General features: G+C 42.6%; 4 protein-coding genes across 4 annotated transcripts; 3 read left to right on the forward strand and 1 right to left on the reverse strand.

The window, feature by feature from the left end:
• Positions 1-1,038: 1,038 nt before the first annotated feature.
• On the forward strand, positions 1,039-15,960 carry LOC132255447 (F-box/LRR-repeat protein 16). The gene is made up of 7 exons (XM_059751488.1): positions 1,039-1,411; positions 2,171-2,923; positions 10,800-10,973; positions 11,067-11,184; positions 12,133-12,328; positions 13,827-13,975; positions 14,116-15,960. The coding sequence occupies exons 2-7, from the start codon at positions 2,231-2,233 to the stop codon at positions 14,262-14,264; spliced, it is 1,479 nt and encodes a 492-aa protein (XP_059607471.1). The 5' UTR covers positions 1,039-1,411; positions 2,171-2,230; the 3' UTR covers positions 14,265-15,960.
• Positions 15,961-15,962: 2 nt separating this feature from the next.
• LOC132255906 (DNA-directed RNA polymerase III subunit RPC8) lies at positions 15,963-16,872 on the reverse strand. The gene is made up of 3 exons (XM_059752077.1): positions 16,651-16,872; positions 16,402-16,585; positions 15,963-16,345 (listed from the first exon to the last, which is right to left on the reverse strand). The coding sequence occupies exons 1-3, from the start codon at positions 16,759-16,761 to the stop codon at positions 15,963-15,965; spliced, it is 678 nt and encodes a 225-aa protein (XP_059608060.1). The 5' UTR covers positions 16,762-16,872.
• Positions 16,873-16,899: 27 nt separating this feature from the next.
• Positions 16,900-17,836, forward strand: LOC132255448 (zinc finger protein 26-like). Its single transcript, XM_059751489.1, has 2 exons — positions 16,900-17,182; positions 17,244-17,836. Exons 1-2 carry the CDS (start codon positions 16,980-16,982, stop codon positions 17,803-17,805), a joined length of 765 nt encoding a protein of 254 aa, XP_059607472.1. The 5' UTR covers positions 16,900-16,979; the 3' UTR covers positions 17,806-17,836.
• A 125-nt stretch (positions 17,837-17,961) lies between these two features.
• LOC132256292 (zinc finger protein 570-like) lies at positions 17,962-19,716 on the forward strand. Its single transcript, XM_059752627.1, has 2 exons — positions 17,962-18,305; positions 18,836-19,716. Exons 1-2 carry the CDS (start codon positions 18,088-18,090, stop codon positions 19,704-19,706), a joined length of 1,089 nt encoding a protein of 362 aa, XP_059608610.1. The 5' UTR covers positions 17,962-18,087; the 3' UTR covers positions 19,707-19,716.
• The last annotated feature ends 7 nt before the right edge of the window (positions 19,717-19,723 follow it).

The following is a 19,723-nucleotide window of genomic DNA, read 5'->3' on the forward strand; positions in this document are numbered from 1 at the left end:
AGATGAATGAGGCCTTGGAGACGCAAAGCAGCTCTATATGGATTATCATGCAAAGCTTGGGGTACAATTTCTATCAACATTTCCTAGTTGATGAGCAATTATCCTGCCAGCCTTCATCCATTTAGACATCGAAGGAAAAATGAATTTACAAGAAATCGATTATGATGAATAAAATACCGTGTTGCTTAACGTGTAATGACCAAGAATTGATGTCCGACCATAATTCTTAACAAGTGCCCTCGATATAATAATCAAAATACTCAGAGGGTTAGACAAAGCGTTGTTAAAATGGAAAAAAAACACACAACATTTTCTGACAAATCACTTTTGAATCCATTTTCCACTGAAATGTATTAAAAAAAATAGTGTAAAAACATTATTAAAGCCATAAGAAAGCAATGTTAAACTGACAATATGTTAGTTGATGGGCGTGGCATCAGAGTGGGAGGAGCAATGAAAGCGAATAGTAACCATTATCCTCGTCCACAATCTCTAGTCCAGAATTTTTTCTACTCTGTTTGCGCCACACTTTTCTTTTTCTCCCTCAACCGTTGCGGATAAATGTCGCCAGTGCGTCTAGTGAGAGTCAGAACCAGAAAATTCTTTGTCCCCATCTGAAAGTCTATAAAAGTAACCTATCAAAATTCTCCCCAAGTCAACGAACGCCGGAGAAATAGAAGAATAGAATTAATATTAACTGAATTGTGGGCGAAATCATGAGGGAATCCGAGGAAGATGACGCGATGGAAAACTCACTTGAACAATGTGTTCGAGTGTTAAGCAGTCGTGGTCTCTCTGTCGCACTCTGGCTGATGGTGTTGTACCACGAGTTTTCCACTGCGCCTCCGCCCCGCTGCACGCCACGAGACGCCCCTCGGGCGACACTCGGGCGACAATCGTGCGGATGCGCAGGAAAAGTCCACCGAGGCGCCGTGACATCCGCACAATTGGAAACTCGCACAGTGTCAGTTGGGAAAAGCTCGTGAGAAAGCGTCTTTTCGCGCGGTGTTTCAACACACATGAACACAAACTCAACCATTTTCAGCCACCCCGCAAAAGTGCCCGACAAAGGACTGTTACGCGCGGTTTTCTGGACAGAAGGGCGACTTTTCCGTGAATACACCTTGTTTTGGCGCAATTTTCCACACTGAACGCATAAACATTGTATGGTGTTTTGTGCCCACGGTGAAAAGTTCTTGTTTCGCAATTTTTGTTCTTGCACAATTGTGGTAACATTTGTAATTCGCCCCTCTTTTTTGAGCTCAATTCCCTAAACAAAAAGATTCGGATTCTGTGCGGTGAGGAGTGAAAACATAGAGCGTGAGGCCAAGTTACGAGTTGGGCCAATTCGGTGGTTTAGTCAAAAAATTCTGGTCTTTGCGAGGAAAAACGTGAACCTTTCCAGTGAATGGTGTGTTTTTGTACAAGAAAAAAGAGCCACAGAAATCGATTTTCTCTGTTTTTTTTTTCACCAAAAGTCATTCTTACACGAGAACAATAGTGTCGAATTACTTCTCGGCACAAAGTTTACTTGAGGAGACATCAATTGAAATCATTTCTTTAACACTTTCAATGTTTACACGTTAGTCGATGAAAACGGAAAGAAGTTGATTTAAAGTTTAAACGATTGAAACTATTATTCTGCGGAAAATCGTGAAGAATAACCTTGTTTGTTGAACACAAATGCACACAAATGTGCTAATTGGATATTGATTTGCAATTTAAACTTTTTGATATGTGAATTTACATTTAAAGCTTATTTGCACAAAACGAGAGCGAAAATATTCTGCAAATGGAACATTTCTAATGTGCCAATTTGGCAGAGTAGTTCAATGTTTACATCGTTTACATACACATGTTCCACATTCAATCTTCATATCGTTAATTAAATGATTAGAATTCCATATTTTACCTTTCACTCAAGTTTACTAATAAGTTAATTAGTTTTGCGAGAAGTGAAAAGTTTCCATCGAAACATTTGTTAAAGAATCATAAATTTATTCACGCTCATGTGCAAAATTTGTATATAAAAGTAGTTTGCTTTTCTGACTATTGTAAAAAAAACATCAATATTTTCACAATGAAGATATTTGAATATTTATCAAAGATTAATTACAAAGTTGATGAAATACTTCAATCACATAATAAATCATTCCAACACCAAATTTAGATCCTGAAAGTGTCTCCAGATTGCTTTTAAACCATGAATGAGTGACGAGGACGCGAGTTGATGATAAAGATGTCCTCAATCTCGGCTCAAGGAGTCGTTGAGCGCGCGTCTGCCGAGCTGTCGAAGCGCATCAACGGCCTCGGGCTGCGGAAACACCACGGCGCCAAGGCGAGCGTGATGGAGCGGGTCACGAACGTCCTGTGTGGCGGGAGTAGCGCCGGTCACGCGTCCGCCAACTCCCTGGGCGCGCCCGAGAAGCCCTCCCGCATGGCCGCCATGAAGCTGAGCGTGGGCAAAGGAGCTCCAATGTCGACCAGCCACACGGGAACTCCCCAAGCGGCACGGAAAAGCCCTCCAGCGCCTCCCATTCTCACCGTGGAGCAACTGCTCATGGACGAGCGCTTCCTGGGCCGCTTCTTCCTCTACTTCAGTCCACTGGAGCGCTGCGTCCTGGCCCAGGTGTGCCAGCGCTGGCGGGACGTTCTGTACCGCGGACCGCGCTTCTGGTCGGGCTTGCTGCCGGTGCTGCAGAGCCGTGAACTGCGCCAGGCCAGCGGCCAGGATCGCGTGAAGCTGTACAATTCTCTCATCCGGCGAGGCTTCCATGCCATCTGTCTCCTGGGCGCCACCGATGAGGACGCCCTGGACATCGTGCACTCCTTCCCGCTCGCCTCCAAGCACATCCACTCCCTCAGCCTCCGGTGCTCCTCCGTCAGCGACCGAGGACTCGAGGCACTTCTGGACCACCTTCAGGTGAGGCCCGCCTCTTTGCTCTCCGCAAACTTGTGATAATCTCCCCATGACTTGCCCTGTTTTGTGAGTCATTTGAAAGGGAAAAACACCTGTACACACACTCCGTGCATGAAAAGATTCTGCTCTCCCCCTGAGGCAGTGTTAGCAAACACGGAGATTGTGTATTATGTGGGATTCTGCAGACGAGTCTCTGTATCCTCGGAGCCTGAGAACAATTGAGCAAGAAGGAACAAAGCGTTGTGTGGTTTCGCACTGTTATTCTTGCTAAGTGCAGTGGAAAAGCTGCAACTCCTTTCATCGACAATTTCTAGTTATGATTATGTTGTTTATAAGTCAATTCTGCCCTCTAAAATTCTCTTACATCAATTTGAAAGCCTCTTAACTGAGGCAATCCCTAACTTTCGGTCAGGGATGTTTTCTTTTTTCAATCACTATTATTCAAATTACAAGACAAAGGTACATATATCAGCTCAAGGAAGCGTTCAGGGAAGTGGTAAAAGATCATTAAAGTAGATTACATTTAATATATAATTTACGGACTACAATCACACAAGTGGGATGTTATATGTATCGTTAAAAAATGCATTTTAGCTGTTGCAAATATTAATAGAATTCACATTTATATCGAACAATCGATTTGATGAATTCTTCATGATTTTCACAGCTTTGGTAAATTTGTTTTTCATCCGACAGCCTAATTAAAAGTTTTCGTGTCATTAAAATAATTGCCTATTAAAAGTTAAGTATGCATTGGCTGATAATATCAAAAGCTTTGCATTCGCGCATTAGTTTAGCGAAGCGACAACACTAAAACCTTGTTAGTCAGCCAGCTCAGCTTGCTGGTGAAAATTGTCTCCTGGCCTCGAGTCTGTTTCCATGGTGGCCGGATTGGAAGCATAGGCAAACGAAGTTTCACTTCCACCCCTTCGGCTACGGGGAGCTTTCATTGAGTGTGCCGTAATCCGGCTATTAGAGTGGGAAACAGGGCTGGTATTTAGCGTGAAAGCTCACCACTGACGCACTCGCGAAGGGTGGCTCAAATGGGTCTTTAATGCGGAATTATCTCTCTGTCACGCGTGTGTGTGTGTGGGTGAGTCCAATTAGGTAAGAACCACTCTGCTGGGCTATTTCTGGCCGCCAGGCTATTTCGGCGAAAGCTCCGCGGGGGAAATATTTGAGCTTTTGAAGAATTCACCCAGTAACTTTTCCATCTGCACCGTGACTTCCTGATGGCAATGCATGTTATTTCAGGCCATGCGAAAAGGGCCAGACAAAGTGGCAAATGCACAGAAACTGCCGGCAAAGTGCCAACATTGCACAGTGAACACAAAGAGGTTTATCACTCGCGAAATTTTGGTCACCCCAATTCTATCTCTCGGCCAATTTATCTTCATCCGCATGACGCTTGTGTGTATGTTGTGTGTGTGTGGAGCACGCATTTTTGGGCTAATGCATTATTGAGTGACTTAAATCAGAGGGAGAGAGAGAGAAATTTATTCAGCTATTACGCCTTTTCACTGTTTCTCAACACCGTTTTTCGGTAATTGGCCTCAAATGGGACGGAAAGTCTCACAGTAAACATCCAGGGATTTATTCATTGAGAAGCATTCTCAGGATTGCCACTTGAGAAATATGAGGTCTGATGGTAATATCCTACATATTATGTCGGATATCATGTCAATTTTAATTACTCTGTCGTTTTCGCGATTCTGAGTGGGACGAGTTAATGCCTCGAGAGTCGTTGGGCTTGTCTAGTAAATATTTTATCCACATTAATCAATTCTAGGAAATTAAACAGGGTGAATGACTAAAGAGGAGAATTACGAATCACTGAGTAAGGTTGATTGATGGAAAAATCACTCTATTAACATTATACTGATTTTTACTGTATGCAAAAGAGCATCTGCACAAATTTTCTCCTCTATCCTTATGTGAAAGTCACTCTTCCGATGTCCTGAATTACCAACAAACTCTTCAGATGTCTGATGTAATTCATCTAAAGTTTGTTGATAGTTTTCTCAATGATTTGTGTACTCTGATGTGCTCCAAAATATCGTTAATTGGCATCTTGTCGCCGTGTCTCTTACTTCGTATATGCACAGAGACATTAGCACAGCACTTAGGCGTCCTTAATTCTTGATATATAGCCAAAATGCTCAACTCTCCTGGGCAAGTGACTGACATTAAGTATTGGCGAGAGTATTAAATGAACTCTTGCGGAATGGTGAAGCCACAACACGTGCACGAATCAATAGAATCCCAATTGAAGTTTCTAAGGTTTACTTTTGGCCCTTTTGAGTCATCGTCCTTTAGATTTACACCCATCACAAGAGGTGCGAGGGAAACACCTTTGGCGAAAATAGATGAAGTGTTGTGTGAGTGCTGGTTTGTAATAAAAAATTCACTCGCACGACTCTGAAAGTAAATAAATAAACCATTGACCTTTCCTGCCAGACCCCAAAAGCGTCGGGAAAGCTGCCTTTTCACATGCATATAGAACACCGTAAAGCCGCTTAAAGGAGCAATGAATTCGACTATTTTTCTCCTTTTCGTATTCCGGATGAGTTTTGATGAATTTTAAGTTACCCTCAATTTGATCCTTGAGAAGTTTCTGGCAATTCTCAGTGAGATTCAGTGTCTATTTTCACGCTGGAATAAATTGCATTCGGTGAAGTGAACAGAATGTCAGAGGTTGTTAAATTCCAGTTATTGGATTTAATTGCCAATTAAAATAACCGAAGCACTCAAGCGCATCCTCAATAAACCTGCAGTGAAACTATACTGTTTGTCTTTCAAAGAATTTCTCTCTCCACGCGGACTTCTCCCTCAACATCTCTTTATGTAGAATATAGCAAATGTCATTGCGTGTCTCCACCGGATTCTGGGTTGGAGGTTGTTATTTTTAAGGCAGCAGATTGCTAGTGGAGATACACCTCTGGTCGCCATGACGAGGAGGATATTAGATTTTCCATGGAGAAGTATCAATTCCCATTTCCAAGTAAAACATCACAGTCTCCTCACACGCGGCGCGTCCTTTTGACTTCACGGAATGTATATTCCACGCCTCGTTTCACTTTATGCAAGTAGAATGTTGAAAGATGTATAAATACAAATGAAATGTTTTCCACTGATAAACAACATTTTCTCATTTCTCACCCTCTTCTTTCTGTGTTGCACAAGGTGTACAATTCCATAGAGATAAAATAATTTTTCAATCTTGGTAGAATTCTTCATCGGAATGCCATATAGAGAAATCATACAAAGAATTCTCCCCATAGAAATACCGTCATTCTCTCGTGCAGTACTTTGAGCAACCTTGTCCCGTTTTCAGATGAAATTCACAACACCATTCAATGCAATATTCCTGGATGTGAGATTGCTGCCAAAGGACATTCTTGCGTGCCAAATAATTCATTATATTGAGTTTTCCGAAGCGAGAATGAAACATCATAAAAAGCTCCATCGATGAAAAGTAATTGAGTCTAGAGTGACGCTCACTCAAGGAATGTTTCATTATTTGATGTCTCTTTTGTGTAAATTTTCTTCGTAAGCTTCTTTTTTTTTACTTGAATGGCATTTCAAACAGAACATTTTTGATTAAGTGAAGTGATGACAGAGCGCCATGGAAAATGCAGAAAAAAACACCTCGTTAAGTCTACAAATTGCTTGGAACACAATGAGAAGAAATATTTCTAAATAAAATTTTAATTAATTATTTTTTAACTACTGTGTGCAACATTCATCTGTACAACAAATAGAGAGGAAAAGCGATGCACCATCATTGTGATAAAGGAATAAAAGTTTTCGGGTTTCACGTAAATTAATTGTAAAACTGTTCAAACTCATAATTCAATAAATCCAATTATTTTTCCAATTCTCTCTTTTCCCACCCTAAACCACAATATTCACATTCTCCATTCGCTGTTCCTCCACACAGCGGAAACTGGAAAACCGCGTGTAAATATTTTCAATGAAAATAGATAAATTGGTTGTAAGGAAAATATTGTACTGAATGAGGTTTTAATTTTTCCGCACACACACGCAAAATCATTGGCAGAAATTGAGTTTTATCATGTGTTCTCCATTCCCGAAAGTCACCCCGAAAAGATAGAGAGAGAAAGAGAACAACAAGAATTGAATCACGCAGATTTTCCTTTGGCCCATTCAACCTATAAACGGCATAAACACATAAAATGAATAAAAAATCACAATGTATTGAAGGCATGAGTACAGAAATATTGCCAAAATATCGATTTTCCCTTTGTTCATTCCTCTTGTAAAAGTTGTGAAAGCATTTTTTTGCGTTATTGAACGAGAGACACGCAGAACTAAATGGATTATTTAAATACAGCCAAACTTGAGCAAAAAATAAACAGCAAAATTTGCCATCGGAAAAGTCCATTTTCGCTTGGGGAAGAATTTGTCAAAGAAAAGTTTATGCAGAAACTACATTCGCATGACAAATCAATAATAAAAGTGGAAAGTTCGGTGCGGAAATTCAGAATGATTGAGTATCGTCAGAAGTGCACAATGTTCTCGAACGCGTGTATCGGGTTTACGCTCCGCCCATTCGCATGCCCCGCCCAGTTTTTTTTTAAACCTTTTCTCACACGTTCATGAGATGATCTTATTATTAATCCATCTTCTGTGCTAATTAATAAAATGACATCAAAACGATATAATATTATTAGCAAACTTTGTCGGAATCTAATTGAGTTTGCAATTTTAATTGAAAACTCAAATCACAATTTTGAACATTCCTTTTGACTCTGCTATGTCGAGAAAATCCTTTCATAATCATTTTAAATGAGAGAATATTACAACTATGAGAATAATATAATCCGTAATTCAATAAATTTGTGGGTACTCAGAAATTGCTTCTTCTCAAAATGGCATTCTGCATGATTGTTGATTCTCTCTTGGAGGAAACCACACAATATTCCTCAACTTTTACCTCCCACTTTGAGTGTCGTCTGCACTAAACCGAGATATCAAATATTAATTTCAACATATGCACACATCACCACACAACATATACACATGCTTCCAGGTTATTCTCGGAAACACCTTCTCATGTGTCGTCAAGCTGAGCTGCCTTTGTCGATTCCCTTCACAAGCAACTCAGGTTAATGTGGTCCCACGTTGTTAGTGCATTTCCATGGGTTGTGCTCAATGTCCGATGCCGGAAAGGGATTTTTCCCATTCGCTTAGAGAGCAAACAACAACGCGTAAAGGCATAATAAATACGTTTATTATAATAAATCACGCAAATGAACCACAATTGCGACCATGATTAGCTTTCCAGGTCAAATTAACATTCGTTCTCGTGTTGACATTCTCCTGAAAATTCAACTTTCGCCACTATTTCAGCCCTTTCTTAAGCCACAACGCAAGACTCTTTAAGGTTTCTGCCAAGAAGTCTTGAGTTTTTTTTCTCCATCAATAAATACTGAGATAATCTGAAGAGCAATTTGTGGTAAATGACTTCTACAAACACCGCAATAAAATATTTCCCAGATCGATTTTATCAGCTTGTGAATTACACGGCGTAGAATTTTCCGGATATGCGAGGCTGATAAGCGAAAATTGTGAGTGACAAACCACGTTTAGTCACTAATTGATGTTTGGTGGCGTTTTTCTCGCCTTTTCCCACCGCATATCATCGTCATAAATTCGTCAACATTGGAAAATCAACACTTCATCAATGGAGGAATTTTTGCTGATGCGGTATTTTTAGAGGCATGCGAGAAGAGCGTGGGCGACACGGGCATGTGGAACATTCAGAAAGGTGCAGATAAATGCCACCCAGAATAATGCCAACAGCCGGCCTGCAAGATATTTGACAATGTCCTCTAAGAAGTTGTATAACTTCCTATGAATTTGCAATTGAAACTCCTGCAGAGATATGAAATTAACTTCAGGGCATGAAGTTCCTTTGTCTTTGGAATATTCATCTTCCAGAGGCGAGAAAACTCATGATTTATAGGAAAAATTCACTGTAACTGCATCGTCTGGCAGCACAAGAATTTCCCATGAATAAAAGATTAAATTCAACACGGATAACTTTACATTTAAGGATTGGCATGCGACGAACTTGCTCATAAGATGATTTGTGACTTCTAAAATTCTGAAAATTCTCTGCCAAAATTTCAAGATACATGTCAGTTAGTGAGCTTTTATGCGATTATATAACAGAAATATTAATTTTCATTTGCTCTCACGGATCCGGTGAAGTAGTAAATGTGGTTTTGCATCTCTTGTAGTATCATTTTCACGTGAAGCTCGTCGCTCTCACGTCACCCAGGGTGAAAGTAATTACTCAAGACTGTACTTGGTTTGACTAGAGCTCAAATTCTCCAATCAATGTCAAAATGTTGAATTGAAAGGTGAATTTTCCATGCGATATTGTTCGCTAATGTGGCGAATAAATTCAACATAATAAGCGGGTGGCGAAGAGAGTAATTGAATTTATTTCCACCCTGACTATAAGGTAATTTTGCCATTATTACCATGAGAAATTTGCCTGCCATTGAAGCTGAAGGATTCACAGAGTGTATGTGTGTGTGTCTCTGCGGTGGGGAAAACATACGACAGAGACATGCCAGGGAGGGAAAGGGGTTAATGAGAGTCATGTTTGGTAAAACAGACTCCCACTCTTGAGACTTTAGAGAGTATGCATTAATGAGCTGAGGTCCTCCAGTCGTGTGTAAAGGCTATGCGTTGACGAAAGTGGGTCATGCGAATTGACTGTGCACAGACTTGCGGGGGAAATTGGAAAAATAATATCAGCCAAGGATCTCCACGGTAATCCCGAGTGCTTTGGTCTGAATGTAAAGAGAGCGGTGCTCTTCGCAATCCCTGTGACACAGTGAGGATTTATTTTTGCCTTCTGCGCCACTTTTCACACTCTTTCTCGTCTTCAGCGTGGCTATTGACTGCATCGTGACAAAAGTTCCCACCCACACACCCACTATAAGTAACACCTCGTTATAAGCAGTGTGAAATTTCACTGGGAAAATATGACACTATTCACTTTCAGTTGGATTGACTCTGCTATCTTGTTGGCCAGAAAATGTGAATCTTCACCACCTTTTGACTCTCAAGTTAACTCAACGGTTGACATGAAACAGAATATCTCGGAATATCCAGAAAACTCTTTTCTTCAAGCAAATAGTTTAGTGTTTTCTCACTTATTTTAGAGTTATCCTTCAACCCTACCTTAAACATTCTCCAAATTGCTGTTCAAAAGCATGAATTTTATTCGCCACGGAAGGTAATCGATGAAGAGAACAAAAATGTAAATATATAGATTAATATTAGACCTGCTATGAATTTGATTGCACTGTTGAAGTCATCATTTTAGCTTTTTGTATCGTTGAAAGTAAATATGTTCCAAATGACATTTTACTGATGATGAAAAAGCAGTGACAAACAATATTTTTTATCGGGGAATTAATCATTTCGTTCCCTTAAGCCTGATTTTTCAATACCATACTAACTCATACAACATATTCGTGAAGCCCGAGCGACATCAAGTTAATTGGGGATTTGAGTAAATACGAGAGTGGAACTCAATTTTTGTCCTCTCTATACGTTTAATCGCACTGGAAGCCTTGTGAAAGTCCCCCATTCTGGTATTTATCTTCATAATGCCCGCACGGATCAATATCTCATCCCGTGGGGTCACTGAAGAGGCTTCAGTTCCGAAGCGACATTGTGCACAAATCCACTGGCCACTTGTGGGGCAATTTGCAGGAGTGAAATTGCGTCCCTGGATTCGAGGCTCAACTAATACTAAAACTATCCGTCGGACAGTCTGACTGACGGCTATTTATGCTTTTGCAGGACATTGAAGAGTGCTTTTTGTCCGTTTCAGAGCCTCTTTGAGCTGGAGCTGGCCGGCTGCAATGAGGTCACCGAGGCCGGCCTGTGGGCATGCCTCACACCCAGGATAGTGTCACTGTCGCTGGCGGACTGCATCAACATCGCGGACGAGGCGGTGGGCGCCGTGGCACAGCTGCTTCCATCGCTCTACGAGTTCTCCCTGCAGGTGAATTATCCATCTGGCCGAGTGCACTAATCAATCATCGTCCATTCACTCATACAGGAGCCCAGTGAATATTGAATTCATCTCCCGTTGCAGGCTTATCACGTCACGGACGCCGCTCTGGGATACTTCTCGCCCAAGCAGAGCCACAGCCTCAGCATCCTCAGACTGCAGTCGTGTTGGGAGCTCACAAACCACGGCATCGTCAACATTGGTGAGATTTGCATTCCGCCAATTTGCGGATAATATTTTTGCCCCCAAAAATCCATCTCAAATCACGAGAAAAAAATCGCTTAAGAACTCTCACTATAAAGTTACACAACAATTGATGGGCTAAAAATAGACAGGAAATTTATGGAAAAGTGCCATACATAAATAGCAGAGGAAAACGCCCTCGGGATACTTTTTAATACTTCCACCTGCAAATTTATTCTGATCCCACGCATTTCCACGGTGTATGAATGAAAAGTGCTTTCATTTGCAAGAATGAAAATTCATCGCTATTTATAACTGACCGTAAATCAATATTTTGAGCCAAATTATGCATCTTTACGGTCACTTTAAATAGCTCTTTAATAGAGAAATTGGCAATGAAAGTTGCACCTTTTGGCCCTTTTTTTACACTCTCTCAGGCTCCCTGCCAAAAGCTGACATGTATTTTTATAGCATCGCTCACTGAAATCTGTCTATTTGCAAAATTAGATAAATATTTCTTTCCACTCATTTCCGCTCAGTGCCTTCAGCAAACAACACGTGAAATTTTGGCAAAGATAACACAATAAGGGTGGATATAGTCTGACATTGTCAGCGACAAACAATAACGTGAAATGTTAATTAAGTGACGAAGTTGCATTAAATTTATCGTCTTCGTTGCAAAATATGTGTGCACATGAGTCAACAAAATCATGTTTATCAAGTGGGCAAGAGAGACACAGTGAGTTTCGCAAGGATGAGAAAAACAGGTGGAGCACCAGGCGCCTCCACAGCGCGATCAATTTCCTCTCAAAGCCTCAGTCACTCTATGAAATGTTAATTTGATTTGCTCACCGCGAAAATTGCCGTGCAAATTGGCACAAAGTGAATTACATCGACGTCTTCGAGCTCATTTTGCTATGGCAATTCGGCGTCACAATTAAATTGTCCCTCTTTCTTCTCCCAACAGTCCATTCGCTGCCGCATCTCACCGTCTTGTCACTCTCCGGCTGCAGCAAAGTCACGGACGACGGCGTCGAGCTGATAGCGGAGAATCTGCAGAAGCTGCGCGCACTCGACTTGTCCTGGTGTCCCAGAATAACAGACGCTTCCCTGGAGTACATTGCGTGTGACTTGAATCAACTGGAAGAGTTGACGCTTGACCGGTAAATATCACAACTATATTTTTCTAATCTTCTTTCGATTTAGCGATTGTAAACCACGAAAATCAATCTTAAAGCGTCGCTTGCATGTCGATTTAGTGGCACAAGCAAACCTCTTTCGCTTTCCCTGCTCTTGACTTTAAGACTACAGACAATTCAAGGACCTTTTTTTCCCCAAAATTGACTTTCAATTTGAGTAAAGAACCAACAATTCCAGTCACTCTAAAGGCCATAAAAACGACAGAACGCCTCTTGAGACACCCAAAGAAGGATTTCCAGCTGAGACTATGGACAAAATAGAGAATTTTATCTCATCTCTCAAGGTCAGAGAAATACTGGGGGCGACGAAGAATGATGATAAGAGTGATTTTCCACTGGTAAACATTTTCAGTTTGACATTCGGAGGAATGTGCTGGAAAAAATCCAACTTTCACTCCCTACACGATGAAAATCCTATTGATTGAGTGGATGAAAATGAGCATGGCAAGGCAAACAGACATTTTCATGGGTGAAATGCTGAAATTTCATCTCCAATCGATGATGTATTTTCTCGAGAAAGAAAAACATGCTCAACTTAGGGCTAAAAACACGTGCCAAGAATCAGAGAATTTTTCCAATGGCACAGCGAAAAGGTCATCATCCACTTTAGCAAATGGGTCATTTTTGAAGAATGCCAGAATGCCAAGTTGACGCAAAAGAATGCGGATATAAATCAATAGCATATCAAAAAAGTTGTAGTCCTTTTTTCTTGTTATACACAAAAAGCATTTTCATTTCGCGCGTCCCTAAACTTTTGAATCGGTTCACTTATCCCCATTTTACACCCACATCATTTGTGTACACCCTCGGAGTCCGCACACAGCATAAACGTCGCCCACAAATCCAATTATTGGCACACAATCCTTCGACAGGATACTCTTGAGACGAGAATCAAGGGTTAGGAAATTCACCGCCCGCAGAATTCCCCCAAAATATTCTTGTATTTCCGTCCGTGTTGCGCGGAAATCAATCGGCAGGAATTGTGGTTACATCGCAAACCCTTTTCGCCCATATTCATGCATTATGTAAGCAAAACTTTCACTGGTAATTCTCAATCACACTTCCAACAGAATTACACAATCTGTTTGGCAAGAGTTTTCAAGAAGTCGTCCAAAATTTCGACCTAAACCACCCCACAGAGCCAATGAGTGGTCGTAATTTCACCGACGCACTGGCAAAGTCGTCTTATTTGCCACAGGAAGACAAAAAAAAAGTCCTCAAGCCTTGCATGCTACATAAATTAATTTGATCAAATCGCACGAGAGGAAATAACGTGGCATTGTCCATTTGAAAATGCCATGACAAAAGGGAACAATTCGCTATTCTGCCGCTGGGATTCCAAGCGTTCAATGGTAATTGATTGCACTCCTGAAACCCCACGTAAATTGTCAATGGCTCTGAAAGACTTAAAAGGTCAGTCTTTCTGCATTATCAATAACATTGTGCCTTTCACTCATTTCAGATGCGTCCACGTAACGGATATTGGAGTCGGTTACATTTCCACAATGCTCTCCTTGTCAGCTCTCTTCTTGCGCTGGTGTTCTCAGGTTCGGGACTTTGGACTGCAGCACCTTTGCTCCATGCGAAATCTTCAAGTTCTCTCGTTAGCTGGTAAGTAACCATGGAAATGGGCGTGGAAAGTGAGAAGGCGGAGCTTCACGTTTTCCTCAGATTCCATTCAAATCTACAGAACGGAGCAGAGCTCTTTTCCCTGCTGAATTCAACTAATCTAAGCACTCCTCTTCCTCTAGGCTGCCCACTGCTGACGTCAAGCGGACTGTCGAGCCTCATTCAGCTGAGACACTTGCAGGAATTGGAGCTGACAAATTGTCCAGGCGCTTCGCAGGAACTGTTCGAATACTTACGAGAACACCTGCCGCGCTGTCTCATTATAGAGTAATGCATATAATTTGTAAAACTAGGTGACAATTTAGCTAAATTTGTATAATTGAGGTGAAATCTTACTGAATGTGAAGGAGGGAGAAATCACAGTACATTAGGAAAATCGTGCGCGCTATTCGACTATGAACAGAGAGAGATTGGATGAGAGTGAGATAATAAATGATAGTTTATAGGCAATATTAGTCTTTACAAGTAAATACTTTCCATTAGAGCAGAAAATACTCAAGAATACCAATTAGAGATTTATCGAGGCGTCTTCTCATTTGAGTCTGCTTAGATATTTATTAGGCACTGATTTTTATTTTTTTCTTTTCTTCTTCTAAAACTGCAACAGAGAAAAGCGATTAAGAACCCCAAAGAAACATTGCGTGCAATTGTTGGATTGTTGTTGTTGAAAATCCTGTCTAAACTGTAGGAAGAAGAGTCCTCTTTCTTCACCTTGTTCTCTAGTGTGTCTCTTTTGTTGTGAAAGGGAAATAAACAATGTAGAAATGAATTTAATCATGTAAATTCTAGTCAATTTTCACTAACTTTCCTCTTCACACACACACACGCACGCAGATTATCAGATTTCCATCCGCAAAGCCTCAGAAAAATACGTGTTTTACTTGTACAAAAGGAGATGATAAGAAGAAGCCACTTGCTGTGTAATTATTAGAGAGATAAAGTGAATTATTGGCATAACAAAGAGAAAGTAAAGTGAAATATTGTACATTTATCACTTTGAGCACCTGCCCATGACTAGCAAAATAGACGACAGACGAGTTGAGAGAGAGAAGAAAGCAGCTAAAAGACACCTTCTGTGAGTGTTTTCTTCAAAAGAAAATCACACATCCACAGTGGGAGAATTCTTGCTAGGCTTTAGAGTACATTTTAAGGAACGTTGAAAGCATTGCTGGAGGAGAAAATATATATGCTTAGTTTGTAAGGAAAATCAATTGTAATATTATAATATCCTTTCTCGTTTCACCACATTTTCTTATTCCCCTTTTTTATATAAACTTTCCTTTTTCGAAGACTGAAACAGGAAAACGCGTGTAGAAGATTGTATGTGAACGTTTTGTGTCTATTCAGTATTATTAGAGGAGCAGAAGAACAAGAAATGCGAAGATATTCATTGTGTATAGCGATAAAAGTGAACCGCTATTCATAAAATTTGCAGCGATTTTTTCTAGGCAATGTTCAGGATCAATTGTCATACTTTCACAATTAAATAGCAGCAATAGCATTATAAAGTGATCCCTTGAATGTAATCAAAATACATCTGAAAAGATTTGAAAAAGAAGTGTTCATGGGTCGAAAATCAACATTTTGTTCCAATTTGAGCATCAAAATCAAGAGAAAGAAACTTTTACTGCGACTTTTTTGCATTTTCTCTTCGGCAAAAGAGAAAAGCTCTTTTTACACGTTGCAAATTCTGTGAATGCCATCATTGTGGAATCATTCATTAAGTGGAATATTTTGTAAATAATTGTAAAAAAAAAAATGAAATATTTCGTTAGAGTCAAGAATGAGGAAGAAAACAGTCGCAATTTCACATTCTGTTCGTCAATTGAGTGTTTTTTCTGGGATATGATGAAGTGAAGAATCTTTGAGAAAAGCCACGAGAAATCATGTTTAAAAATAAACTAATCATAGTGTTGTAGCAATATGAATAATAATGTAAATAAAAGATAAATTTAAATATATTGAAACTTCATGTATTTTCGCTATCCTCTTCCTGACCCTCATCCATATCGTCCGCATCGTCGGCATTGGCATTATCCTGCGCCCACCACGACAGCAATCCCAGGCCAGACTCATTGATGGCCCCGAAGATTTTGTAGGGAGTTTTGCTGACCTCCGCCGAGGCTTGACTGGATTTCTCTCCCGTTTGCGCTCCAACTGGCGAGGCTTCTTCGAAAATCTCGCCAGTCACGCGGAATTTAATTGTCTCTCCAATGTCCATGAACAAATCATGCTTCCCATTGTCCTCCAGTGGATATTCCCACACCCAAGCCTGTTCCGTCTCCTCGAAGCGCGAAGGGTGCTGCAGAACAGTTGGCGGGATGAGGATGTCATCGAAGAAGCCCAGAGTGACTGCGAAAATACACCAACATCAGAAGATACGTATGGAATTGCCAGAGATACCTTACTGTGCACTCCCTCCCGGCTGCAGCTCCGGATCTTCCCTGTGAGCACTTCTCCAATGATGGGCCGGAAGACGATGTATCGAAAGATCACTTCTGTGTGGGAAGCACCGTCTCCAGGGAGGATTATTGAGTCACCCAGTGACACGATATTCTGCAGAGCAATGCACAGGCCGACGTTGTACAGAACCTGAAGAATAAAATCGATTTTTTGGTGGATCAAGAGTCCAAAAAGTCATCAGCAGAAGCACTCACTTTGTTGGCTAGTTTCCTATTGATTTCGTCCTTAATCGCTTCTGGTAGTTTCAATTCAAACAGTTCAGGAGCTATTCTCACCGTATCCTTCAATTCCGATAGCACAAACATGGTGAAAATGGAGAAAAACACCGCGAAATCAGAGAATGAAAATCACCATGCTGCACAGCACCATAAACAAACAATGTGAGGTTAGGGATAGAAACCCAGCACGAATCTGTGATTTGTAGGGTGTTTACAAGTGGACTCGACAGCCGGGATTCTGACACTCATCCAGAAAAGCGAAAAAAGCACAATAACAAATCTAGTTTCAGTGAAAATTGGGGAAAATGGAGAAAAATCCACTGGATATCAATGAAGATGACGACATTGTGTTCGTCCACACTTCAGTTCCTACGAAGAAGTTTCAGAACACCTTGAATTTGAGCATGGTGAGCAGCGACAGCAGCAGTGCGAGCAGCAGCAGCAGCGATGAGGATGATTTCCCAGCCCCTGGTGGTCCTGCCGACAAATCCTCTGATGAATCCGATGAGTAGGGAAACTCCCAATGCCTTGATGATTGATTTTCAATTGATTCCGTGTTATTTTCTCAGTGAGAAGCTAAGCGATGTGAAGAAGAGGATCCCGAAAGATGAGAAAACCGAGCCAGTAAGGGATAATAATGTATCCCTCACAAGTCCTGCCACAAGTGACTCGAAGAAGGCTATCATCCCAGTGAAGTCCAATCCACTCTCGGTGAAGATTCGCACATACAATTCTGCCAGGAAGGAGAGCAACAATGTGATGAGAAAGTCCGGTCCCAACAAATACACCTGCCAATACTGTGCCAAAGGATGCATGCATCTGGAGACACTGGAGCGGCACATGTCGCGGAATCACCAGGATCAGCTGGCGGACAAGGGAAACACCTGCAAGCTGTGCAAGAGCAAATTTAAGGAGTCGCAACTTCTCAAGTGCCACATCAAGACACACAATTTGCGCTTCAGTTGCGCCATTTGTGGCCGCAAGTTCAGCTCCCAAAAGTTCCTGGACATCCACATCAACATACATTTTCACGAGAAGGAGTTCCCCTGCGAACTGTGCGAGCAGGGCTTCAGCACGCAGCCAGAGCTCAAGGAGCATTATGAGTGGCATGAAGAAGAATTGGCGATGTAATTGTCCAATAAATTTACATATTAATACCAGACACCCAACGCGAGGCGGGTGCGTTCAGTCGGGAATCGGTAACGCCGGTCGGCCCTAACCTCACACTTCCGGACAAGCCTTCCAGCGAGGCGCTTTCCAGTGTCAGTGTACTTCACGGGAAAGACAACAGCGAGCCATATCGCATTTTTTCGCCTCCCCCCGTAAACACTTGTGTGCATCGCAGTTTTGGCGTCTTCGCGTGCCCCAGTGGAGCCCCACAGTCCCAGTTGAGCAGCAGCGGCGGCGCCGAGGATGTATCATGGCAAGGAGTGCGGCTATTGCGCTGAGAAGGACGCCGAAATAGCCAAGCTGAAGGCGGAGTTGGCCCAAACAACGCTCGAGCTGAACCACTTTCGATCATTCCTGGGGCAGCAGGTGACATTCAGCCACGGCAAGAATGATGCCATTATCGAGTTCATCGATGTGCCCGTGCAGAATGCGGAACCCGAGGCGGTCCAGGTGAAATCCAGGTGAGTTCTCGCGCCCCAATCACTTGGGTGGGTTTCCGTGAAAGTGGCTTCCAGCATCCGCGATTGACAGCGCGCCCTGGCGCTCAGCGGCTCGCGGCTATTGCAATCGTGCCGGAGAATTGACGAGCAGAGCCAGGAGAATTTCCTGTTCTTTGCTCTCTCTGCTCATCCTATTTGATCAATTTGATCCTAATTAGACAGTCATATTGGAGGCGCTTGATATTTTCACTCATTTCCAAGTTTCGTTGATTTGTGATTTTTGCTTTTCACTCCTTTAATCAATATTTATTATCCTCAATCATCAGGGATGTAAGCGAAGAAAGTCATTCTTTCATGATTAAAAGAAAAATTTTGCATTTTGCATTAAATTTCTGGCGAAATTACAAGTGAGCGTGAAAGACAGATTTGCATGGTCTTGTTGCGAATCCCGTTCGGCTTGTGTCTGCCCGGCCTTACATGAGAAGTGCTGTTCTTTACAATTTATTTCTTCAATGGCTGACTCGCTTTCTTTTTCTTTCATGGCCGCCCAGGAGCATGTCGCCGGCGTTGGGCAACGTGGGGGCTCCGCGCGACGTGGCGCCGATGCCGGAGGAGATGAACTACGCGGCCAAGGGTGGTGAGATCGCCTTTGGGCACGTGGACGGCCTGGACGTGGCCCAGGCGGAGATCCTCGAGATCATGTGTGGCATCTGCAGGGACATTTTCTCCGATCCGGAGTCCTTCAATGCGCACTTCGTGAACCACAGCAGCGCCGAGGCGGCGCCCACCACCGACGGGGACATCATCAGGGCGTCGCTCAGCGACTTCACGTGTCCCAACTGCCAGCAGCGCTTCGAGCTGGCCACGGGGCTGAAGGAGCACATGCTGGTGTGCAAGGCGCGCTGCGAGTGCCTCATCTGCGGCGAGACGTTCGCCGAGAGGCAGTCCTTCCGCGAGCACCTGCAGAAGCACCCGGGCATGAAGATCTACGAGTGCGAGCTGTGCTGCAAGGCGTTCGGCGACACGGCCAGCTACAATCGTCACATCGTGGAGCTGCACGCCGACCGGGCGTCCACGATCTGCGACGTGTGCGGCAAGAACGTGAGCCTGCAGGCGTACGCGGCCCACCGGAAGCAGCACGCGAGCGAGGAGTGGAAGTGCAAGGTGTGCCCCAAGAGCTTCCCGTCCCTGCAGGAGTACAACCAGCACATGAAGGTGAGCCACGTGAATGGGGAGAAGCCGGGCGCGCTGGAGTGCAGCGTGTGCAAGAAGGTGTTCAGCGCGCAGAACCAACTCACGAAGCACATGCAGATCCACTCGGCGGACAAGAAGTTCCAGTGCGATCTCTGCGGCAAGAACTTCGCCCTCAATGGCTACTTAAAGAAGCACCTGAAGAAGGTGCACGGCACTGTGTCGGCCTAGGCGCGCGCCGCACGGAG

The sequence above is a fragment of the Phlebotomus argentipes genome, unplaced genomic scaffold (genome assembly GCF_947086385.1).
Source record: "Phlebotomus argentipes unplaced genomic scaffold, Phlebotomus argentipes genome assembly contig_5, whole genome shotgun sequence".
Classification (NCBI taxonomy): Eukaryota; Metazoa; Arthropoda; class Insecta; order Diptera; family Psychodidae; genus Phlebotomus; species Phlebotomus argentipes.